The sequence below is a fragment of the Panthera leo genome, chromosome E1 (assembly GCF_018350215.1).
Source record: "Panthera leo isolate Ple1 chromosome E1, P.leo_Ple1_pat1.1, whole genome shotgun sequence".
Taxonomy (NCBI): domain Eukaryota; kingdom Metazoa; phylum Chordata; class Mammalia; order Carnivora; family Felidae; genus Panthera; species Panthera leo.
The window spans coordinates 35,641,959-35,660,699 of record NC_056692.1 but is presented as its reverse complement, the minus strand read 5'-3'; the positions used below and the strand labels follow the sequence as shown (position 1 = coordinate 35,660,699).

The following is an 18,741-nucleotide window of genomic DNA, read 5'->3' as shown; positions in this document are numbered from 1 at the left end:
CACAGGGTGTACTGCTGGCCAGGTTTAAGGCCTTTTAAGGAAAACTTTCACGGGATGAATAGCCACCCAACCCCCCAGCTTGTATTTCCTCAGACCACAGGGCCTTGGAGGACAGGTTACCGAGCTCTTTCTGATGTATCTACACAATGAAATTCAGTCTCCCAAAGTGTGTTTTGGGGACCACTAATCCCCACCGGTCCCTGAAGGAAAGGATTCCAGGGTTAACTAAATTAGAGAAATGCTATCATATTCTTTTAGATAACTCACAGCGCACATTAACATAGTAAAGATTCTGAGAAATCCTGCAGTGAGACAGCAACACACAAAAACCTCAATTTGACTTGTTTAAACTCAGTGCTTCATTAACATTTCCCCCCAACCTTATTTTGAGAATCACTGGCCTGTTTTGGTCATCACCTTATTTCCTTGATTCGAAGATCCATATTTTAATTTTCACACTTTAATAATTCTCAAATTGAAGTGTATCTTACAATTGACACACACGTTTATTACAGTAGTATTTCTTTTTTCCCAAGGAGCGACCCATCATCTCGTAATTCTGAATATGGTATATTTCAATAAATACCTAGGTAAAAGTTGAAAATTCCAACCACGACCCTGAGCAAAAGATTATTCTCTTGTTGGCAAAGTTGCAAAGAAAGTTAAGGAACTCAGGGGAGGTAGGTGGGTGGAAGGATGAAACCGGTGACAGAGGTGAAAGAGTGTGCTTGTCATGATGGGCGCAGGATGACTTACAGGAGTGTTCAATTATGGGACTGTACACACGAAACTAATATAACACTATATGTTAACTGGAATTAAAAGGAAAATAAAATCACTCACTGTTTAGAAAAAAAAAAGTTAACAAACTCCAGAACACTTCATAAATTATAAGGCCGAATCATAAATCCAAATGTTAGCATTACCTAAAACTTCAGTATCACTGTGCTTATATGTAATCACAACAGTGAAGGCAAGAGAGGTAAACATCAGACTTATCCTTTTTTATAATCAGGGTGACCATGTAATTTCCTTCATTCAAAGCAGGACACTTTGAAAGATAAAAAGGGTTCTACCCATAATTGTGTTGGCACCCACGTGTAACGCAGGACTGTCCTGGCCACACTCAGACACAAGTTCATCTGATGTACTATGTAACGCAGCCGCCCAGTGATGAAACTCAAAAGGTCACAAAAAACTCCTCCTCTTGTGGTTATTTTTCTTGTCCTTTCCTTTCCTTTCTTTTGAGAGAGAGAGAGAGAGAGAGAGAGAGCAAGAGAGAGAGAGAGAGAGCGTGCGCACACATGCGTGCATGTGCTGGGGAGGGGCAGAGGGAAAGAGAGAATCTTAAGCAGGCTCCGTCCAGGCCCAGAGCAGAGTCTGACGCACGGCTCAATCCCATGACCATGGCTCAGTCTCATGGCCATGAGATCGTGACCTAAGCCAAAATAAAAAATCGGACCCTTAAGCGACTGAGCTACCAGGCGCCCCTATTTTTCTATTCTTATCTCACCTTGTCAGCAGCTGCCAGCAAATCATCAGCCATTTTGTCGAGGTTCGGAGCCTTCCCCGTGTAAATGAAGCACATCATTTCCTTAAAAACTTCAGGCTCCACATCATTGATTTCAACCCGATTCTATGCCAGAAAAACTAAAAATGAGAAACATTCCAACAGAACAAAACCCCCAAACAATTTTCATGACTTTAAGCTCCGGTGGGAGTAAGGCGTGTATCATCTGAAACCTAACACGAATGGGCAATCTCTCTCTGCCCTACTTCATGAGAACAGCTTTTCCTCCTATCCTATGCACCACATTTACCCTCTCAAATACAAGAGTTGTTTTTGTTTTTGTTTTTGTTTTTTGTGGACTTTTTCTGAGTGGAAACACCTGTCTAAAACCCTCCCTCCAAACTGGATGATCTACCTGGGACACAGTGAGTTTGCTTTACTTAGAATGCTTCTGGACCACCTCTCTCTCCCTGCTCTGAGAAAGTGAGAATGCTACGCCATTTTAATAACACGACTGGAAAAATAAATCTGGTGTCAAATTAGGAAATCATCTGGATCTAGCCACCTAGCTACAAAGACATATCTTCATTCCGTCACATACCTTTTTGCTCTCCTCCATTTCATGTTCAAACATGGCACTAAAAACTGGAGAACGAGCTACAAAGTGAAAGGGGAACAGAGACAGATAAGGTTATCACACTGAAACCTCTTGGCTCTTCTGTTATGAAGAGACCACTCTGTTTCCTGTCCCATTCCTGCCCCCAAAGGGTCTTGGCCTCAAATTGTATCAGAATAATAAAATTCCTTTCTTCTTCTATTATACCAATAAGCAAATAATAATACAGAAGGGGGAAAAAAGAAACCAATACTTTCTTCTCTTTTTCTTTTTTAAATGTTTGTTTATTTGAGGGAGAGAGAAAGAGAGAGTGCACGATCACATGCACGCATGCAGAAGGGGCAGAGAGAGAGAATCCCAAGCAAGTCTCACACTATCAGCGCAGAGCTTTACATAGGACTTGGTCACACGAACTGTGAGATCATGAACTGAGCCGAATGCTCAACCGAGCCACCCACTCTTTTTTTTTTCGCTTTTTAAAGATTTTATCTTTAACTAACTGCTACACCCAACATGGGGCTTGAACTCACAACACTGAGATCAAGAGTTATATGCTCTACTGACTGAGCCAACCGAGTGTCCTGAAATGACTCGCAAAATAATTTCTCATTAGCTCCATTCCAACCACTCATTTGAAGCAAATGACCTATGCTGGCTGACAACGATCTCCTCTGGGTAGACGTGGGGGTTCAAATGGAAGATCCTTCATGTTTTAATACCCGGATTTTTGCCTGAAACCACGACACCGACTTTCTCCAGTTCCAGGGATCACGCGGCAAGGAGGTCAAGAACAGGGCTCGAAGGCATCCATTAGCTAGAAGAAGTGCATGCTTGTGGATGGCAGGTTGTCTGTTCCTTCAAGCCATGCACTCACATTAGAGATGATAATGCCCCAAAGAGGCAAAAACAATCTTACAACCACCTGTGGCCCTTCAAAACTCAACCCTTCCTGACAAAATCTTAATCTCTGGTATTTACTGTCTCCCATTAGGAATAATTTGATTTTTTTTTTTCCCCTTGGAGGAATGGGGATAATGACAAAAGGTGAGAAACGGTGTTCGAGGCCATGCCCACTGTAGTCTAATGAACGTGGACAAACAAGTCCACTTAATTTCAACCATGAAAGTGATAAAAGGCCTAAAAACTCAAATTTTATCATGTTGCCCAATAAATCAGAGGTTTTGGCAAAAGCTGAGACTACCAATCTCCACCTGAGAGGAGGACCAGACGGAATATGTAGCAGAACTCTGAGCTAACAGGTTACTTGAACGTTGGCCTACAGTTTCTGTCCGCAAGAACTAATTTTGGATCTGTCATTTTCTAACCACATTATCTTGGGCAAACCACTCAACCCTCTGAGACTCAATATTTTAGTCTATTCCAAAGAGATATTCGTTCTCATTGCTTTTATTTCAGAAGGCTCATCAACTGTAAGGTACTAAAATACTTCACAGAAGTTGAAGATTAAAGGGTTGGTGCTTTTAGTAAAAAGGGAAGGGTCTGAGCAGCAACAGGCTTAGAGGGTCTCCGGTGGCTAGACAGAAACTGAGGCTATGCGAATAAATAAAATCACTTGGGGGGAAATAAGGAGAGGAAAAGAGACCTGAGGTGGACCCTTAGGGACACCAGTGTTGACAGGGATGCGTGAAGAAGAGGGAAGCCACGTATCAGAAGTAGCCAGAGCACCAGGAGGAAAAACCAGGAGAAAGGAATCAAGTACTATATGAACTAAGGAATCCCTCAGATTTAGGAACTAGCAGGTCACAGAACTTTGGAAAACTGCTTTCGTGGCATGGAGGTGAACTGAGGATAAGTGGGAGGAAAGAAGTTGAGACAGTGAATGTGCTAACTCAAGAAGCTCAGCTCTATTTAAAGAGAGAGAGAGAGAGAATAAATGAATGAATAACTAGAAGAAGGAGAAGCCCGAGCCTGTCTGTTTCCAGGCTGGGGGTAAACAGGCAATTGGAGAAAGAGAGACCCAGCAAGGGTATGACTGGCAGAGTGAGGCTTCTGAGAAGGCGGCCTGTGATATGAAACAGAAGTCGAAAAGATAGGCTGCTTTGGCCATAAGGAAGAACACCCCCCCACGGAGAGCGCAGGGAGAAGGCAGGTAAGGCGACAGACAAGAGCGGAGGGAGAAGGGCCTCAATATTCTCTCAGCAGCGGCAGCAGCGGCAGCAGCAAGCATCTCTTTTAGGAGCTGGAGATCGAAGGAGACCAGTAAACAGTCTGAAGTATCTATTGTTATGAAAAAGAAAGGGAGCGGTGTATCTGCAGAAGAGCTCCTGACAGTGCCAAGAGTCTAGCCGAGCGTGGAGACGCTAACCTAAGAGTTAATGACTTCCTTTGGCAATACACGGTAACACCTAGTTGCGAGCAGGAACAGGAAGACGGCTGGATTGAGCCAGACTGAGGTTTTGCCAGGTGTGTGTTTTAGAATGATACTGCTGAGAGTCTTGGTAAGAAATTTGCTGCCTGAAAGTTCACGTGACTTCCTCTTATGGCTTATGGTCTGAACAGAAGTTTGCGGCTGACTGCTATGCCTTCGTGGGAGGTGAAGTCAGTGCTGCCTTATCGGGGGCCGTTCCGTTGTCAGTCTTTCTGGTCTTAAGGACCAAGGGCCTCTTATGAGAGCAAGACCTGATCTTCCATGTCATTCTCATTCTCCTATAGCATAGTCTGTACTGCAGGGAGGGCTAACACTCCAGGGCTGGGGGACTTAGCCAGACGGTGGTTTGGTCCTGGGTCTAGAATCTTCTCCATTACATCCTAAGTCCCTATCTGGGGGCTAACACCTGCTCTTTACCGGCGTTTTGACATCTACCCTCTAGGTACAGAGGCATTCAATACACATCATCATCCACTGCTCGACAGTGGTGACCTAATATGGACAGTAGTCTTCTGGGTTATGACAACTCACGTCCCCACCATAAAAAAATACATCTAGTTGCAGTTTTTCTGCACCAGTTCGAAAAAGTGATGTTATCCAAAAGGTGATTATGCAGCCACGGTTTTTCTTTGTTTCACCCAAACTAAAGCTTCCCATGAATAAATACCAACCTGCCAAGATAGCTTTGTGAGCCTGGAACTCCTGGCCAGCAACGCACAGACAGCAGTCTGTGAACCGGGAGTTCTCCCACAGTCCTCCCAGCTCATCGGCCAGCCGGCACTCAGGGACCTTCACCATATTCATAGTGTTCTGGCCAGAAATGTTGACGGAATCTTGCACCACACTCACCTGTGAAAGACAAGGAAATCTAGTCCAAAGGTTCTGTCACCAGGAATTTTCTTCCCAGCAGGAAGAGAGATGACTTTTACCTCGATGCTGTAGTACATTCAGATACAAACGTTAGTCATGTTCTCTTGAAACCACCTCCACAAATGGAGGCTTTATCCTGTGGATCAAGTAATTTCCAATCTGCCGCGATCATACTTACTCTACACCACCCTAAGACGAGAAGCACAAAGCCCCACAAATCTCCTTCTCCTCCAACTGCTAATAAGCTCCACCTCCCCTGCCCTGAAAACCCGGGCAAAGCCACAGGGCGGTGGGGGGAAGGAGACACGGGGGAACGGGGACACTGACCTAAACACGTATTAAACCTCAAGTATTTACCTTATTCTGCCTTAAGCAAAAGGTCAAATACAAAGAGCTCCTACAGAAACTACCACTTAAAACTCTCTAGAAGCAAGAATCTGATAAGCCTGAAAGCACTTAATTTTAATGAGGTCTGGACCACGAAAATAAAATGCAGCCTCTACTGGGCCTGGTAAATAATTGGCGCTTCCTCATAGAGGTTAGTCTAATAAACAGAACTGGGCTTGGGAAGGTCTTCCCTAGCAGTGATAGCTGGGTGGGTAGCCCACACCATTTACACGCTTTTACTCGGTCCTTTGTGACGATGACATACAAGATGGCTGGCTCCAGCTAGACATGCACTTACTGCTCTGGAACAGAATGAGGACCACAGATTTACGGAGGGATCCAACCCGCCACGACGACTTCAACAGCAGCGTGCTTTAACTAGTTGAATGAACTGTTCAGCCTAGATAAAAACCCAAGTAATTTCCAAATGGGTCAGTGAAACTCAGATAAATCTGTTAGGATACCAAGTACAAGGATCTATACATCATACAGCATCCCAAAATAAATGGAAGCTACCAAACTGAAGGTAAGACCCAGCAGATCAGTCTTCTGCCTAACAACCACTGCTGTGCCTCATCTCCATCGTATGGGGTTAGGAATGTTAATATAAAGCCGAATTCACAAACCTTGAGGATCGGCTCCTCACTCTTGCTACTGCTATGAGTTAGGTGAGAAAGACAGCTTAAGGAACATCCTAAATGACCCAAGTTTCTCTCACCCTTCAAGATGCAAGTTACCCCTTAAATGCAGTCACAAACCCAGAGGTAAAATGAACGCCCCATCCAGGTGACCCGTAGTCTCTTTTGCACAGGAGTGAGATACTTACTATCAGCTCAAGAAATTTAGTCATTTGTTTAAAACTAGCCATGGTGATCTCTAGCAATGAAGCAGCCAAGTTAATCAATTATGAATGTACTTAACGTTTGTAGCACATTTATCAGAGCCAGATTATAACATTATTTTAATAGCTCAGGATCCAGCACAAACTACCCCACAGAGATTCTCTCTTGCCCTAAGACCTCTAGTTTGGTCTAGCCACTTTCTCATACTAACATCAAAAGTAGAAGTTTCCTGTTTCTAGTCATAGCCTGGAAATACGGATTTAAAAAAAAAAGAAAAAAAAAGAAAAGAAAAGAAAAGAAAAGACCAATTAAATCCAACTTCCTCATTGGGAAAGGCTGGAACGTCTTGGGATGGTCAATGAAGGGAACGGAGAACGCTTCTGGCAGTGGGTTCCTAAGCTTAAATTAAACCAGGTTGACAGGAGCCCAGAGTCATTAACACTCGATGGTGATTTACTAGACTGGGTAAAATGAATTGGCAAGAGCTAAGCTGAATTCCGAGCTATGGTTACCGGTGGACCCTCTGCTGGTTGGATGTGCGCTCGGTAATGAGGGAGGCCCGAAGACTATGACTTGTCTCGCTGGGGCCATTCCTCTCTCCAGACACAGACAGAACACAGCAGGAAGGAGAATGTACCTTTACTGTCTGAGCCAGACTTGTGCTGTAGATATATGGATGCCTGGAGTCTCCAGAGCTCTGAATGTCTGGCACCTCTCACCAACATTAAATACGCTTAATTAAAAATAAATTTTAAATGGCATTCACAAATGAGTCTTCAGAGTCCAAACTTTCAACTCAGGAAGGGATTGTTTTCCTCTGCAAACGATGATGCTAAAATGAGACCATTTTGAGAAAAACTAAAGATTTTTTTTCTGTTAATGCCTGTGAAGTCGACTATGGAGACTCATTCAGAATTGCAGCTGTGAAGATGACGTGACGGTGACATTTATGTCGTCTTAGAAATGACTGCATGAAAATGTCTCAGGAAGGCTGTATACCTCTCTATGTTTCAAGTTGTAAACGGGCCTCACTTTTAAAGTCGATTCCTCTTCTTAGAGAAGAAAATTCCATAAAAGACTAAAGGCTGTGCCAATTCTTGTACATTTTATCTAAACATAAAAAGTCAAGGTGAGACCAATGGAAATGTATTTTGAAGCTTCTATATAATGATAACAATCAAGGAAACAATAGGCTGCCGCACAGAGATGGTCTGTAGCAGCAGCATTACTTCTAATCAAAAGACCGGCAACAATCTAGACACGCGCCAAGAAGAGCACGAATAAATAAACTGTTGCATATTCGTTCACACAGCACACTACTACAGAGCACTAAAAATGAAAGAACTCTAGTTATACCCGCCACATAAACACATTTTAGACACACGATGCAAAGAAAGCAACGTGACCTACGTGACCTACCTGCGTACGTTCTGACACCATTTTTATCAAGGGCACAAACAAGCAAACCTGAACAGGTCGCTGTTCAGGCACACAAATGAACAAGGGGATGATAACATACAATTTGAAACAGATCATCCTCTGAGTGGGGATGAGGCCCAGGGGAGAGGGGAGAAGCACACAGGCCAGTTCCGAGTTACTGGTGATGCTGTTGGGTCGGGTATTAGGTTTACAACATTATGTTTATACCCTGTAATAATGTTACATATTACATCATTTCGGTAGGTCAAGAGCACTCAATATTGGCGTTATCATACAGTTCAACCAGTATCTCCAGACCATCCACTAATAAGATGATAAAAAAGAAAAACAGACCCACATAATTTAAAATTTGGTCAAAATACATATTCCCGGGCCATGAGAGGATATTCTATGTTTGAGAAGGAAAGTGCTATTTTAAGACTCCACTAGGGTCTAGATAGTTCATATTCGGTATTTCATTCATACGGTGTTTCACATTTCAACTTTAATTGCAACATTACAGACAGACACCGGAATCTTCTACCTGTCAGAGGCACACGCAGTGAGAGAGGGATATATGCATTTTTATGGTTTATAGCTATTCGTTTTCAATATAAACAGAGAGAAGAATCAATAGAAGCTGAAACACTTCATGGAGATTTTACTGTGAACCAAATTATTAAAGGGAAAATTAGGAGCACCTGGGTGGCTCAGTCGGTTAAGCGTTCGACTTCAGCTCAGGTCACGATCTCGCGGTCAGTGAGTTCGAGCCCCGCGTCAGGCTCTGGGCTGATGGCTCAGAGCCTGGAGCCTGCTTCCGATTCTGTGTCTCCCTCTCTCTCTGCCCCTCCCCCGTTCATGCTCTGTCTCTCTCTGTCTCAAAAATAAATAAACGTTAAAAAAAAAATTAAAAAAAAAAAAATAATAAATAAATAAAGGGAAAATTAAAAGCGTACAGCCTCCACGAGCCTTTCATCGCCAAAGGAGACCGTCTCTGTTAAGAAAACGTGGTAGAGCCCACGCTTCCTCGGCCAAACGGCATTCGGCTCCGCGTGGCGCCGCGTGGCGGACGAGAGGGGGGAACGCGCAGCTGCCACGGCCCGACACTAATTTGCTGTACAAGGTTAGGAAAAATTACCTGACCTCCCTAGGCACTGCTTCTCCCCCAGTAACGCGAAATGAAGGTAAGAGAACTAATCTGGCTCCGAGGATTGTGATGAGAGACAATTCAGGGAATGCTTTGAAAATGCTGCCATAGCGACTTGCGAGAATTGTCCCATTTCCTAATAGACAAGAACGTCACTGAGAGGTGAACCCAGTGTGGCGCATTATAAACAAGACTGCTCGTGCAGCGATCTAGTTTCATTTAAATGTTCATTAACCGCTGAAATAAAGCCCAAAGACAAACGTGATTCTCAGCCTTTCGCCTCAGGATTCCCTCGTGTGGCCTCTAGGAACAGCCAAAAGAATCCACGGAACAACTGTACTTTTGTTACCAAGATGCAATAAGCTCGTTTATAAATAATCCACTGACCGATAGGAGGGAAGTACCCAGGCCAAAGGCTGAGTGACGAACGGAGCGGTGGAAGACTCATAACCTAAATCTGTATGTGGACATCGACTGCATAAAAGCCTCTGAATAATAAAAAATACTAACTAAACCAATGATACATAAAATAAAAATACGAACCAAATACCGGTTTATAAATAATCCACTGACAAAAGGGAGCGACAGGTCAAAAGGACAGAGTGTGCAGCAAAGAAGGATCTAGCTTTGAAAAGCACTAAGAACTCAGATGAGCTGCAGACATTTTTAAAACCCACACATCCAACACACCCCCCCACGCAACCGTCTTGCAATGCTGAATGCTACTAAGTCCGCGGAGAGCCTGGGAACAGAAACGAGTCTCACTAGGCACAAGCCCAAGCATGAGAAGCAACACTCAGCACCTGTGGCCAACAGAGAAGTGTGAGCGGAACAGATGGCACACCTGGTTCGATGGGAAGAAACCGATGGCATCAGCAGAACTCAGCAGACGTTTCCCTGTTCAACATCTCCTCATTTCCAAAGTGTCATCTCACTTCCCTTCGAAGTCAGTAAGACGAATCTAAACTTAACCACAGGATTTCTCCTAAGAGAATTTCATATGGGGAAGTGAAGGGAGAGAATTTCATATGGGGAAGCAAAGCCTTGGACTTAACCACAGGGTAAGAGACTGCCAAGCGAGGGCAGGCCAATTGGTTTCCAAATCGAGAATGGCGATACAGGGGTTGGAGTAGCTGGAAGGGATTTGGGGGGATGGGCTGGGAGGGGGAGCAAAGCAGAAGAGGCTGGACCGACTGTGGACTGGAAAATGTGGCGATAAAGGTTGAGGCTTTGCCTAGAACACCAGAGGCGAGATTTAGAGATTTCTCTTCTTTCAGAGAACAGTTCAAAGACTGGCTTTCGTTTCCAAAAGAAAATAGAATTTTCCACTCTTTTAAAATCTTTCTGAAATATAGGTCTCTAAGAGAGGTAAGACTAAATTGATGGTCTTAACGTTTCATAACATCAAAGCTCATACAAAACCACCTAATTGTTCTCATTTTTTCACCAGGGCAACCGAGCACGATCTGTAAATAATAGGACTTACACAGAATACAAATTTCAAGTTCACAGACAAAAACAACTGCAACATTTTATGTATTTACAGAGAGGCCGTCACTCTAGTATTTCCTTCTTTCACTTAGCAATGAGAAAGGAGAGGAGGTAGCTATTATGCGACTATTTATGTATTTAGTGCAGTCCTTTAATAAACTACGCGTCCAAAGTTTTCTAATCCCCAGCAACTACTCTGCAGAAACACTCCGCGAGCTGTGACCGGGGAGAGAAGCTGGCGACTGCTGGCCAGGCCTCTTCCACAAAAGGGCAGGATTCCGAAGGGACACCCTGCCCCACCCTGCCCCACTGCGCAGGTGGTGATAAGCCTTTGGACCTGTCGTTAACTCACGGTGTGAACCTACCATTATGACAGAGCACACTGGCAGTCGGGGAACTTGCCTGCACCCTCCCCGTGAAAACACAGCGGTCACTCTCAAGTGGTGCCGCTCAGCAAGTGGTTCTTGACCATACAACGCATAGGGAACACAAAGATCCCATCCGACTGGAGGCTTCATTCGTTGGTGACTCTGTGAGTTTGTGAGGATCTTAAATACACGGATAATGGCATGAAATGACTGACTAGTATATGCTTATTAAAGAAACCACTTTCTACCTCACTCTCACTTTGGGATTTTTACTTCAAGGCTTCTCCTGTAAACCCAGAAAGGCTCCTGGGTCACTGGTGAGAGAAGGACGCTCCTGGCTGACTACACAGAACTCGCCTAGCCACCCACGAGTTAGAGAGCTATAGCTACCCTTCACCCTGGAAAAAATGGTTCTCACCTTCCTAATTTCACAACCACTCCAGCAAGACAAAGCGATATACCCAACTCCTGGCAAGAGTCATCCAGCAGGGCAGAAAAGGAAAGTGATTTGGAGTCAAACACAAGTTGCCTTCCCACTTAAGAAGTCGGAAAGGGTAACGGGACAAATACACATATTGAGTTGCTGGCCCTTCTCCTCGGCTTGCAGCACCAGCCCTTCCAAATTCTATCTGCAAACACCCGCAATGAAAAAGCCAGAATCCTGACCCAAGCAAGTCAAAAATCACTCCTACCAAGATGGCGCACCATCTTTGTTTTTAAGAACGGCAACGAGCAGAAAGCTGAGGTGCCCAACAAGCCCGAAATCACGACAGTTTCAATCACAGAAGTAACACTTGGGTTGCGCCACACCACTTGGGGATTTTTCTCACTCTCCATCCCTGAAACAACATAATGAAGCCTACCGATTCCCAGCAGGTCTGGGAATTGCTCGTCGCACCGTGGGGTAAAAGGACTCACCTCACAGAAAAGGGTAAGCTTGTCATCAGGGAGAAGCCCGTTGGCCTCATCCAAGAGAAAATCTCTACGGATGAATTTTTTGAATCCCCAGTCTTTGCCTTGCACAAACCTATATGCCCGTTGACTCTCTGGAGTAGGAAAAAAAAAAAAAGTCATATTTAGGGTTACTCAGAACACAGATCAAATCTACAACTTGTCTGTGTATGAAGCTGCTTGATGTGAAAATAAAGAGTTGCATGAAGAGCAGAACATTTACCCATAGCTTTGGTTTCTTCTCCCTTGGCATTCAGGATGGAGAATTTGAATTTTGCCCGAACTTCACTCTTTGGACAGCTGACCAGTAACAGGTAAAGTGACAGGTAATCTTTGCTTTCTTCATCTAGCCCTTTTGGGTTTACTCGCAAACACCTGCCCAAAACAGACAGGGAAAAAAATATAGGTCAAAAGCATCCATGTTTGTAGGTTTTGTGATGTGACAGGAGATACAAAACATCTATTTCTTGAGAGAAGATGTTAAGAGAACCAATCCAGGCCCCATAGCGGGAGATTCTGATTCAGCAGAAGACTACTTTGGGAACCACTGTTTGGGAGCAACCTGAGTCACCTTCTAAGGAGTAAACAATAAAAATAGAAGGGCATTCTAGAATCCGACACCACATCCCTTACATCTCTGCCTCTTTCCTCACAATCTCCCAAATCACTCTTTTCTCCCCTGAAAACATTTGAAAATTGAGCCTACTTCCACTCTGTTCTAATCCTCAGTCTCAGGAAAGGCTGCCCCTTCTTTGGTCAGGACTATAGTGAAGCCATGAAAAACACAACGTTGTTGAGCCCTTTAATATCACCTTTGGAGAGAAAAAGTATTGCAAAGAAATGTGTGAACAGCACATAATCTTCTACGGACATTTTATCAATCTGGCAGTAATATTCTAAGACTGAAATAAAGAAGGCAGTATGGAGGAAGCACAGACAAAAGCAAGCTCCCATTCCACAGGATAGAGTTCCAAGCTAGGCTTCCAAAGAGAGTCAGAGATGACAATCTGTTGCCACTGAATCAAAACAAATTTCAGACAGAATTTAATAGGTTCGACTGAGTTACATTGTAAATGTCATTAGTTGATCTGCATGTGGTTCACACTGCTCCCACCACATACAATCCACAGGCCAGATGTATCCTTAGGCCTTGCCAGTGTTACGGCACCTCTCTCAAACAGGTGGCCCAATGCAGTGCCTCTCTAGGGTGTGCATATGCCGTATACATCACTGTATGTCGTGCTCAAGATGCAAATTTAAACACAATGCCTAAGAAGAAAGCGTTCTCTCAGTATCACCTAGTAATACACTGCTTAATGTACACAGCCAACAAACAATGCACGGACGGAGAGTTGTTGAACTCTTCGCTGGGTTATCAGAGATCAAAACTGGTGGCTCGCACACGTGTTCCGGTCTTTGCAGCGAGCATACGGTTGCATCCTTAGCTGCCGGCTCCTCAAGGGGACACGTGATTTGGATGGGGCTGACCTCCACGTTCCAATCATATTCCTCTTGCCACAAAGATTAATTGAGGGAACACAAACCTAAACCAGTCAGTGGATGTCTGCGTATTCTTGGCCACACGGTTAATTCAAAGAAAGTTCAAAGACTTTTGTCGAATGGCAGTGTGTTACACCCGTGGCCACTGCCACTCATCCTTCAGCCACAAGGGTGAAGCCAGACTTCAGATGTTCAATAGCGTGGACAGCAGAGAGAGAGGGGGTCCTTAAACTCACCGCTGGGCTGCTGGGTCCAACTACCTTCCAAACCATCCTACACCCTGGGCATTCTGATTGCCTTAGCAAATACATCTCCTCTATTGTTAAAAGCAGGCAATTTAAAACTTGAGATTTTTTTGCGCTAACATCTGAATTTCTTGCTTTTCTCGAATCAGAAAATATGTCAACGGTCGGCCCTTACTCCCACATAGCTATAGACAGCTGGAGCTGAGCGGCCACCACCCCTTTCAGAAGGACGCTCACTCATCTGCCAAGGGGTCAACACTCGTACCGTATCGTGTATGAGTATCATTTACAACACTGGCCCTCCTTACTCATTTATATTACCCTACAGCCATTTGAGTTTGCTGGTCCCTGACACAGTCATTGAACTAATTCAACAAATGTCCAGTGAACACCTATCATGGGCCCGGCACTGTCCTAGGCGCCGGGGAACACGTTAGGAACAAAACAAAGTCTCCACCTTCGAGGATCTCACATCCTAGCCAGGCTGTGTCGTAAAACCGAGAAAATGGGCAACTTTTAGAAAAATTTTTATAGCTAGATATGTTCTTCCTCACCATTTCAGTTTATCATTGGCTCCTGATGAAAAGGTTGAACTTTTAATGACTTCACCCATTTCCTCCCGGCAAAAGCTAAAGTTATTGATGGTCCACATGTAGGAGAATTTCACTACCTTGATCTGTTGACAGAAAACCAAGAAGCGATTAAATAGGAAGGAGGCAACCTAAAACACAGGCTGAAGATCAAATAATCATTTCCCCTCCCTCCCTCTGCATGATTCCCATAGGAAGATAGCCCTGTCTGGCCAGCATGGAGGCTCAGCTTTTTCTGTCCCTCACCCACATCTTAAGAAATCTCACAGTGACCAACTGCTTTCATGACATTTCTCCACGTCTCAGAAACACTGGGTGGAAAGTGAGAAAAACATGGACAGGGGTGGGAAAGCAGATAATAAAGCCGTACCTAAAATGAGCCTTTGCTCAGAGCAGCGTTTGACAATTGAGATGCTGATGCCACTGCCTGGGGTTGCAAATCTCAAACCTGGTTTCCTGTGAGTTGCCCAAAGAGGAACACATTTCCATCAAGGTGGATAGAAGTGGATCTAGTTTCAAAGATTCCCCCCCACCCCTCTTTCAAGCTCCAGTGAAAAACACTATCCTAGGACATGGAGATTCCATGAGGAAAACCAAGGAATGGAAAGCTGACAGGTACTTTTTCTGTCTGCTATTTGACAGTTCTGTCCTAGAGAAAGCAGGAAACCCAGTGAAGAAAAGAAATCTTATTCTTTTCATTCACCAAAATCCTCCCAAGGTACAAGATTTACAGAGTGAAAACATGAACCTACCTGTGTGTAGCACCAGCTTTCAGCTACGGGGCCACTCGACATTTCTGCCGGAGGTGGAGGACTTGGAACCCTTGACATCGCCAGTTTGAAGGTTAAACGAGATCTCCAAAGTCAGGGGACAAAGATTTCTGTTACTCTCTTCACCCTGGTTGACCCAAGAAGCATGAGGATTTATTAGATTAATGGCATACTCTCCTATTTCCGTTTGACCTTGCAGACTGGAAACTCTGTCTCCTGCCTGGAATGCTCTACCTTATCATTCAAATGGCTCCTTGGCATTCAATGCTAACCTCAGAGAAGATCACCTAATCTACAGCAGCCTACTAGTCTGGATTCCGTCACTCTACTTTAATCTTCTGCCCAATCCCTAATATTATCTTACAAATGAGTTTACTCAAAGGGCACAGAAAATACATTCATGAAAAGGCAGCCAAAGAGCAGCCAGCACAGTGACCACCACATACGACTTTGCCACTGGCTCCTTCCCCAGAGGGCAAAAATACCGCATTCCTAAAAGACAATGACCTTGTTACCACTCTAACTACTACCGCATCTTCTACAGTTCGGTGCAAACTTATTAAGGGTAGTCTTCCGTTCTTCACCTCATTGCCAGCTGCTCTCTCAAAGGGCAACATTTACTTTCTTGGATGTGTTCCTTTCTCTGCAGCAGTAGAGAGCTCACATACATACTCCGTCAGTACCCAATTTTCCAAATTCTTCTCCTTGCTGTTTTCTGATCATTCCTCAATCTTTCTTATTAGATTCTCTTTCTCCAGTGCTATTCCCATGGCTTCATTCTCAAACATTTTCTCAATCTACATTCTCTTTCATTTTATCCATCCCCAGTGTCAAATTTCTGCCTTTATACAAATGATGCCCAAATCTAACTTTGACCCGTCTCCTAAGCCTCAGACCATTTTCAAGTAACTGCTATACATCTCAGGGTGTATACATCACAGGGTGTCCCCGGAGCAAATCAAATCTAAATCAAAATTCTCCCTTTGCAAGGCCTTTCAAAGCACAAGACCATTCGACCACTGGTGAATTTGGTTATTCATTTTTGAGAGAGAGACAGAGAGCATGAGTGGGTAAGAGGCAGAGAGGGGGGGACACAGAACCGGAAGCAGACTCCGGGCCCTGAGCTTTCAGCACAGGGCCCGACGTGGGGTTCGAACTCATGGAGCGCGAGATCATGACCTGAGCCGAAGTTGGACACTCAACCAACTGAGCCACCCGGGAGCTCCTGTTCTTTAAGTACAATAAACAAAGCCAAAAAACAAACTGAAAAAAAAGAGCTTGTAATGTGTGAAAAAGGATAATTTACGAATTGATATATACATTTTCGACAAAATCCATAAGACAAAAGCCAACGACCCTATATAAAAATATTGTTCACAAAAAAGGAAATAAAACAGCTCTTAAATAGTTTTACATCTTTCAGACCAGCAAGAAAAAAAATCAACCATATCACGTATGGGGATATGGGGACTCTCATACACTGCCAGTGAGGCTGTAAATTAGTATGTATATTTTAGATAGGAATTTGCTGTTTGCAATACGTTGAATATACATGCAACCTAAGACTTAGTAATTCTACTTTAACTGTATATGAGCTAGTGGAGGGGTTCTCAAACTTTAGTGTGCAGCAGAATCACCTGCTGGGCCCCATCCCCAGAATTTCTGATTCAGAGGTTTGAACTAGGCCCTAGAATTTGCATTTCTAACAAGTTCCCAAGTGATCCTGATATGCTGGTCCTGGAACCACATTTTAAGAACCACTGCCCTAGAGAAACTCTGCCCGTGGGCAGAAGACGACACAGAGAAGGCTGTTCAGTGTGGCACTGCTTGTAACAGTGAAAAACTAGAACAAACTAAAAATCCATTAGAAGGGAAATAGAAAACTAAATTGGGTTATTTCCATATAATGGAAAACCATATTTCAGGATTTAAAATTAATGAACTAGATCTGCAGCACCACGGAGACGAGATCAAACACAACGTTAATGAAAAAAAAAAAAGCAAGTTTTGGAATGGCATGTGCAGTACCTTATTTATGCAAATTTAAGATTTATATATTATTTACAGATATATACATTCAGTAGAAGTTAAAAAACCAAAAAGGAAAAAACCGTGACAAGCTATCCATCAGATTCGCGATGGGAAAGCAGGAGAGAAGAATGAGGCCGGGACAAGGACAGAAGGCAGCTCAAGTTGCTCTCTCTGGTTTCTTCTCAAATGAGGATGATCTGAGGCAAATATGACAATACATATATCTGATGTTTGGGATGACAGCCACTTGAGTCTATACCATTCTTCCTACTGTTCTGCTTCATTTTTTAAAATATACTGTATTGTAAGAATACTATAAGGATGTACTCCATTATATCAAACACTGGTTTATAATATCGAAGGCAGACATTTCTTCCCTGGACACCTGGCTTATTTTCAGCTATGCACAATGTTGCCCTCTTTGCTTGGCTACTAGGAAGCTCGGAGACAAATGTGTAAGCCATCTCTCAACACTATAGGATCAGATCATATGCTCATCCTGTAATAGCTTTATTATTTTCTTAACACTGTGATTCACTTTGCTGTAATTGCCTCAACTGTTTACTCTTTTATATAGAAGTTAACTACTTCTGGAAACTGTCTCAAATCCTTTGTAGAAAGAGGGATAAATGAACAAAGAAATCACTCAACTCATACACATTCACTGGCCACTTAAGTAATATCATGGATTAATAAGATACAATTGTGGGGCGCCTGGGTGGCTCAGTCAGTTAAGCAACTGACTTCAGCTCAGGTCATGATCTTGCAGTTCATGAGTTTGAGCCCTGCATCGTTGGGCTCTGGGCTGACAGCTCAGAGCCTGGAGCCTGCTCTGAAATCTGTGTCTCTCTCTCTCTCTCTCTCTCTCTCTCTCTCTGCCTCTCCCCCATGGATGCTGTCTCTGTCTCTCTCTCAAAAATAAACAAACATTAAAAAAAAAAAAGATACAGCTGCATCCTGAGTAATACCATTGGTATTACCGGAGTCCCCACTGGTTTTAAACACTATCCTACAGCAATTCACAACTCAAGCATCCCATGTAATCACAGATGGAGTTACCAGTTTTATACACATGACGTGCTATTTCACGTAAGCTAGCAAACTAAGCAATGCAGTGGTATTTTGGCCCCCCTGATTTGTGCAATTCATGACTCAAGAATCCAGATGCTACACTTGATCACCTATGATCAAAGTGGGCTTCTATTGGATGGAAAACATATTCTCAAGAACTGTTGGTCTAGTTCTTGTGATGAGTAAGTGCACCTTAGGCAATTTTACAAATCCCAATTATCATTATTGCCAGTAGGAGCCAGAATGAAATTTAAAAATTCCCACTTAAAACTATCTTTTGGGCAGACTGGCAACAAAGACGTGAATTCTGCATGTTAAGAGCATAAAATTTGGCTCTGGAGATGTGTGGTGCATCTCTACACTGAGGGAATCATGAAATATGAACAAGTTTATTTTGAAGTTTTAAAAAATACTTCAAATTTATCTAACAATTAATTTAAGAATTCTCTAAGCCTAAGGAAAAAGACAAGTTTAAAAGCCAGGTTATTTTAATAGCTTAGTTGTTACTGAACCATGGTCCATTATTACAACCAGAAAAAAAAAA

The 18,741-nt window shown here is 43.5% G+C and overlaps 1 protein-coding gene across 4 annotated transcripts in view; it reads right to left on the bottom strand.

The window, feature by feature from the left end:
* Positions 1 to 18,741, bottom strand: part of LOC122205838 (speckle type BTB/POZ protein) — a 67,131-nt gene that overhangs the window by 5,268 nt on the left and 43,122 nt on the right. For 3 of the 4 annotated variants that reach the window (XM_042914436.1, XM_042914437.1, XM_042914438.1), the window contains exons 2-8: positions 15,078 to 15,222; positions 14,290 to 14,411; positions 12,214 to 12,365; positions 11,958 to 12,085; positions 5,187 to 5,364; positions 2,112 to 2,167; positions 1,514 to 1,636 (exon numbers count right to left, since the gene is read on the bottom strand). In XM_042914436.1, the coding sequence (XP_042770370.1) occupies positions 1,514 to 1,636; positions 2,112 to 2,167; positions 5,187 to 5,364; positions 11,958 to 12,085; positions 12,214 to 12,365; positions 14,290 to 14,411; positions 15,078 to 15,155 (837 nt within the window). In that variant the 5' untranslated portion in view covers positions 15,156 to 15,222. Of the gene's footprint in view, positions 1 to 1,513; positions 1,637 to 2,111; positions 2,168 to 5,186; positions 5,365 to 11,957; positions 12,086 to 12,213; positions 12,366 to 14,289; positions 14,412 to 14,695; positions 14,782 to 15,077; positions 15,223 to 18,741 lie in introns of all 4 variants that reach the window. The other variant, XM_042914439.1, reaches the window with a different exon arrangement.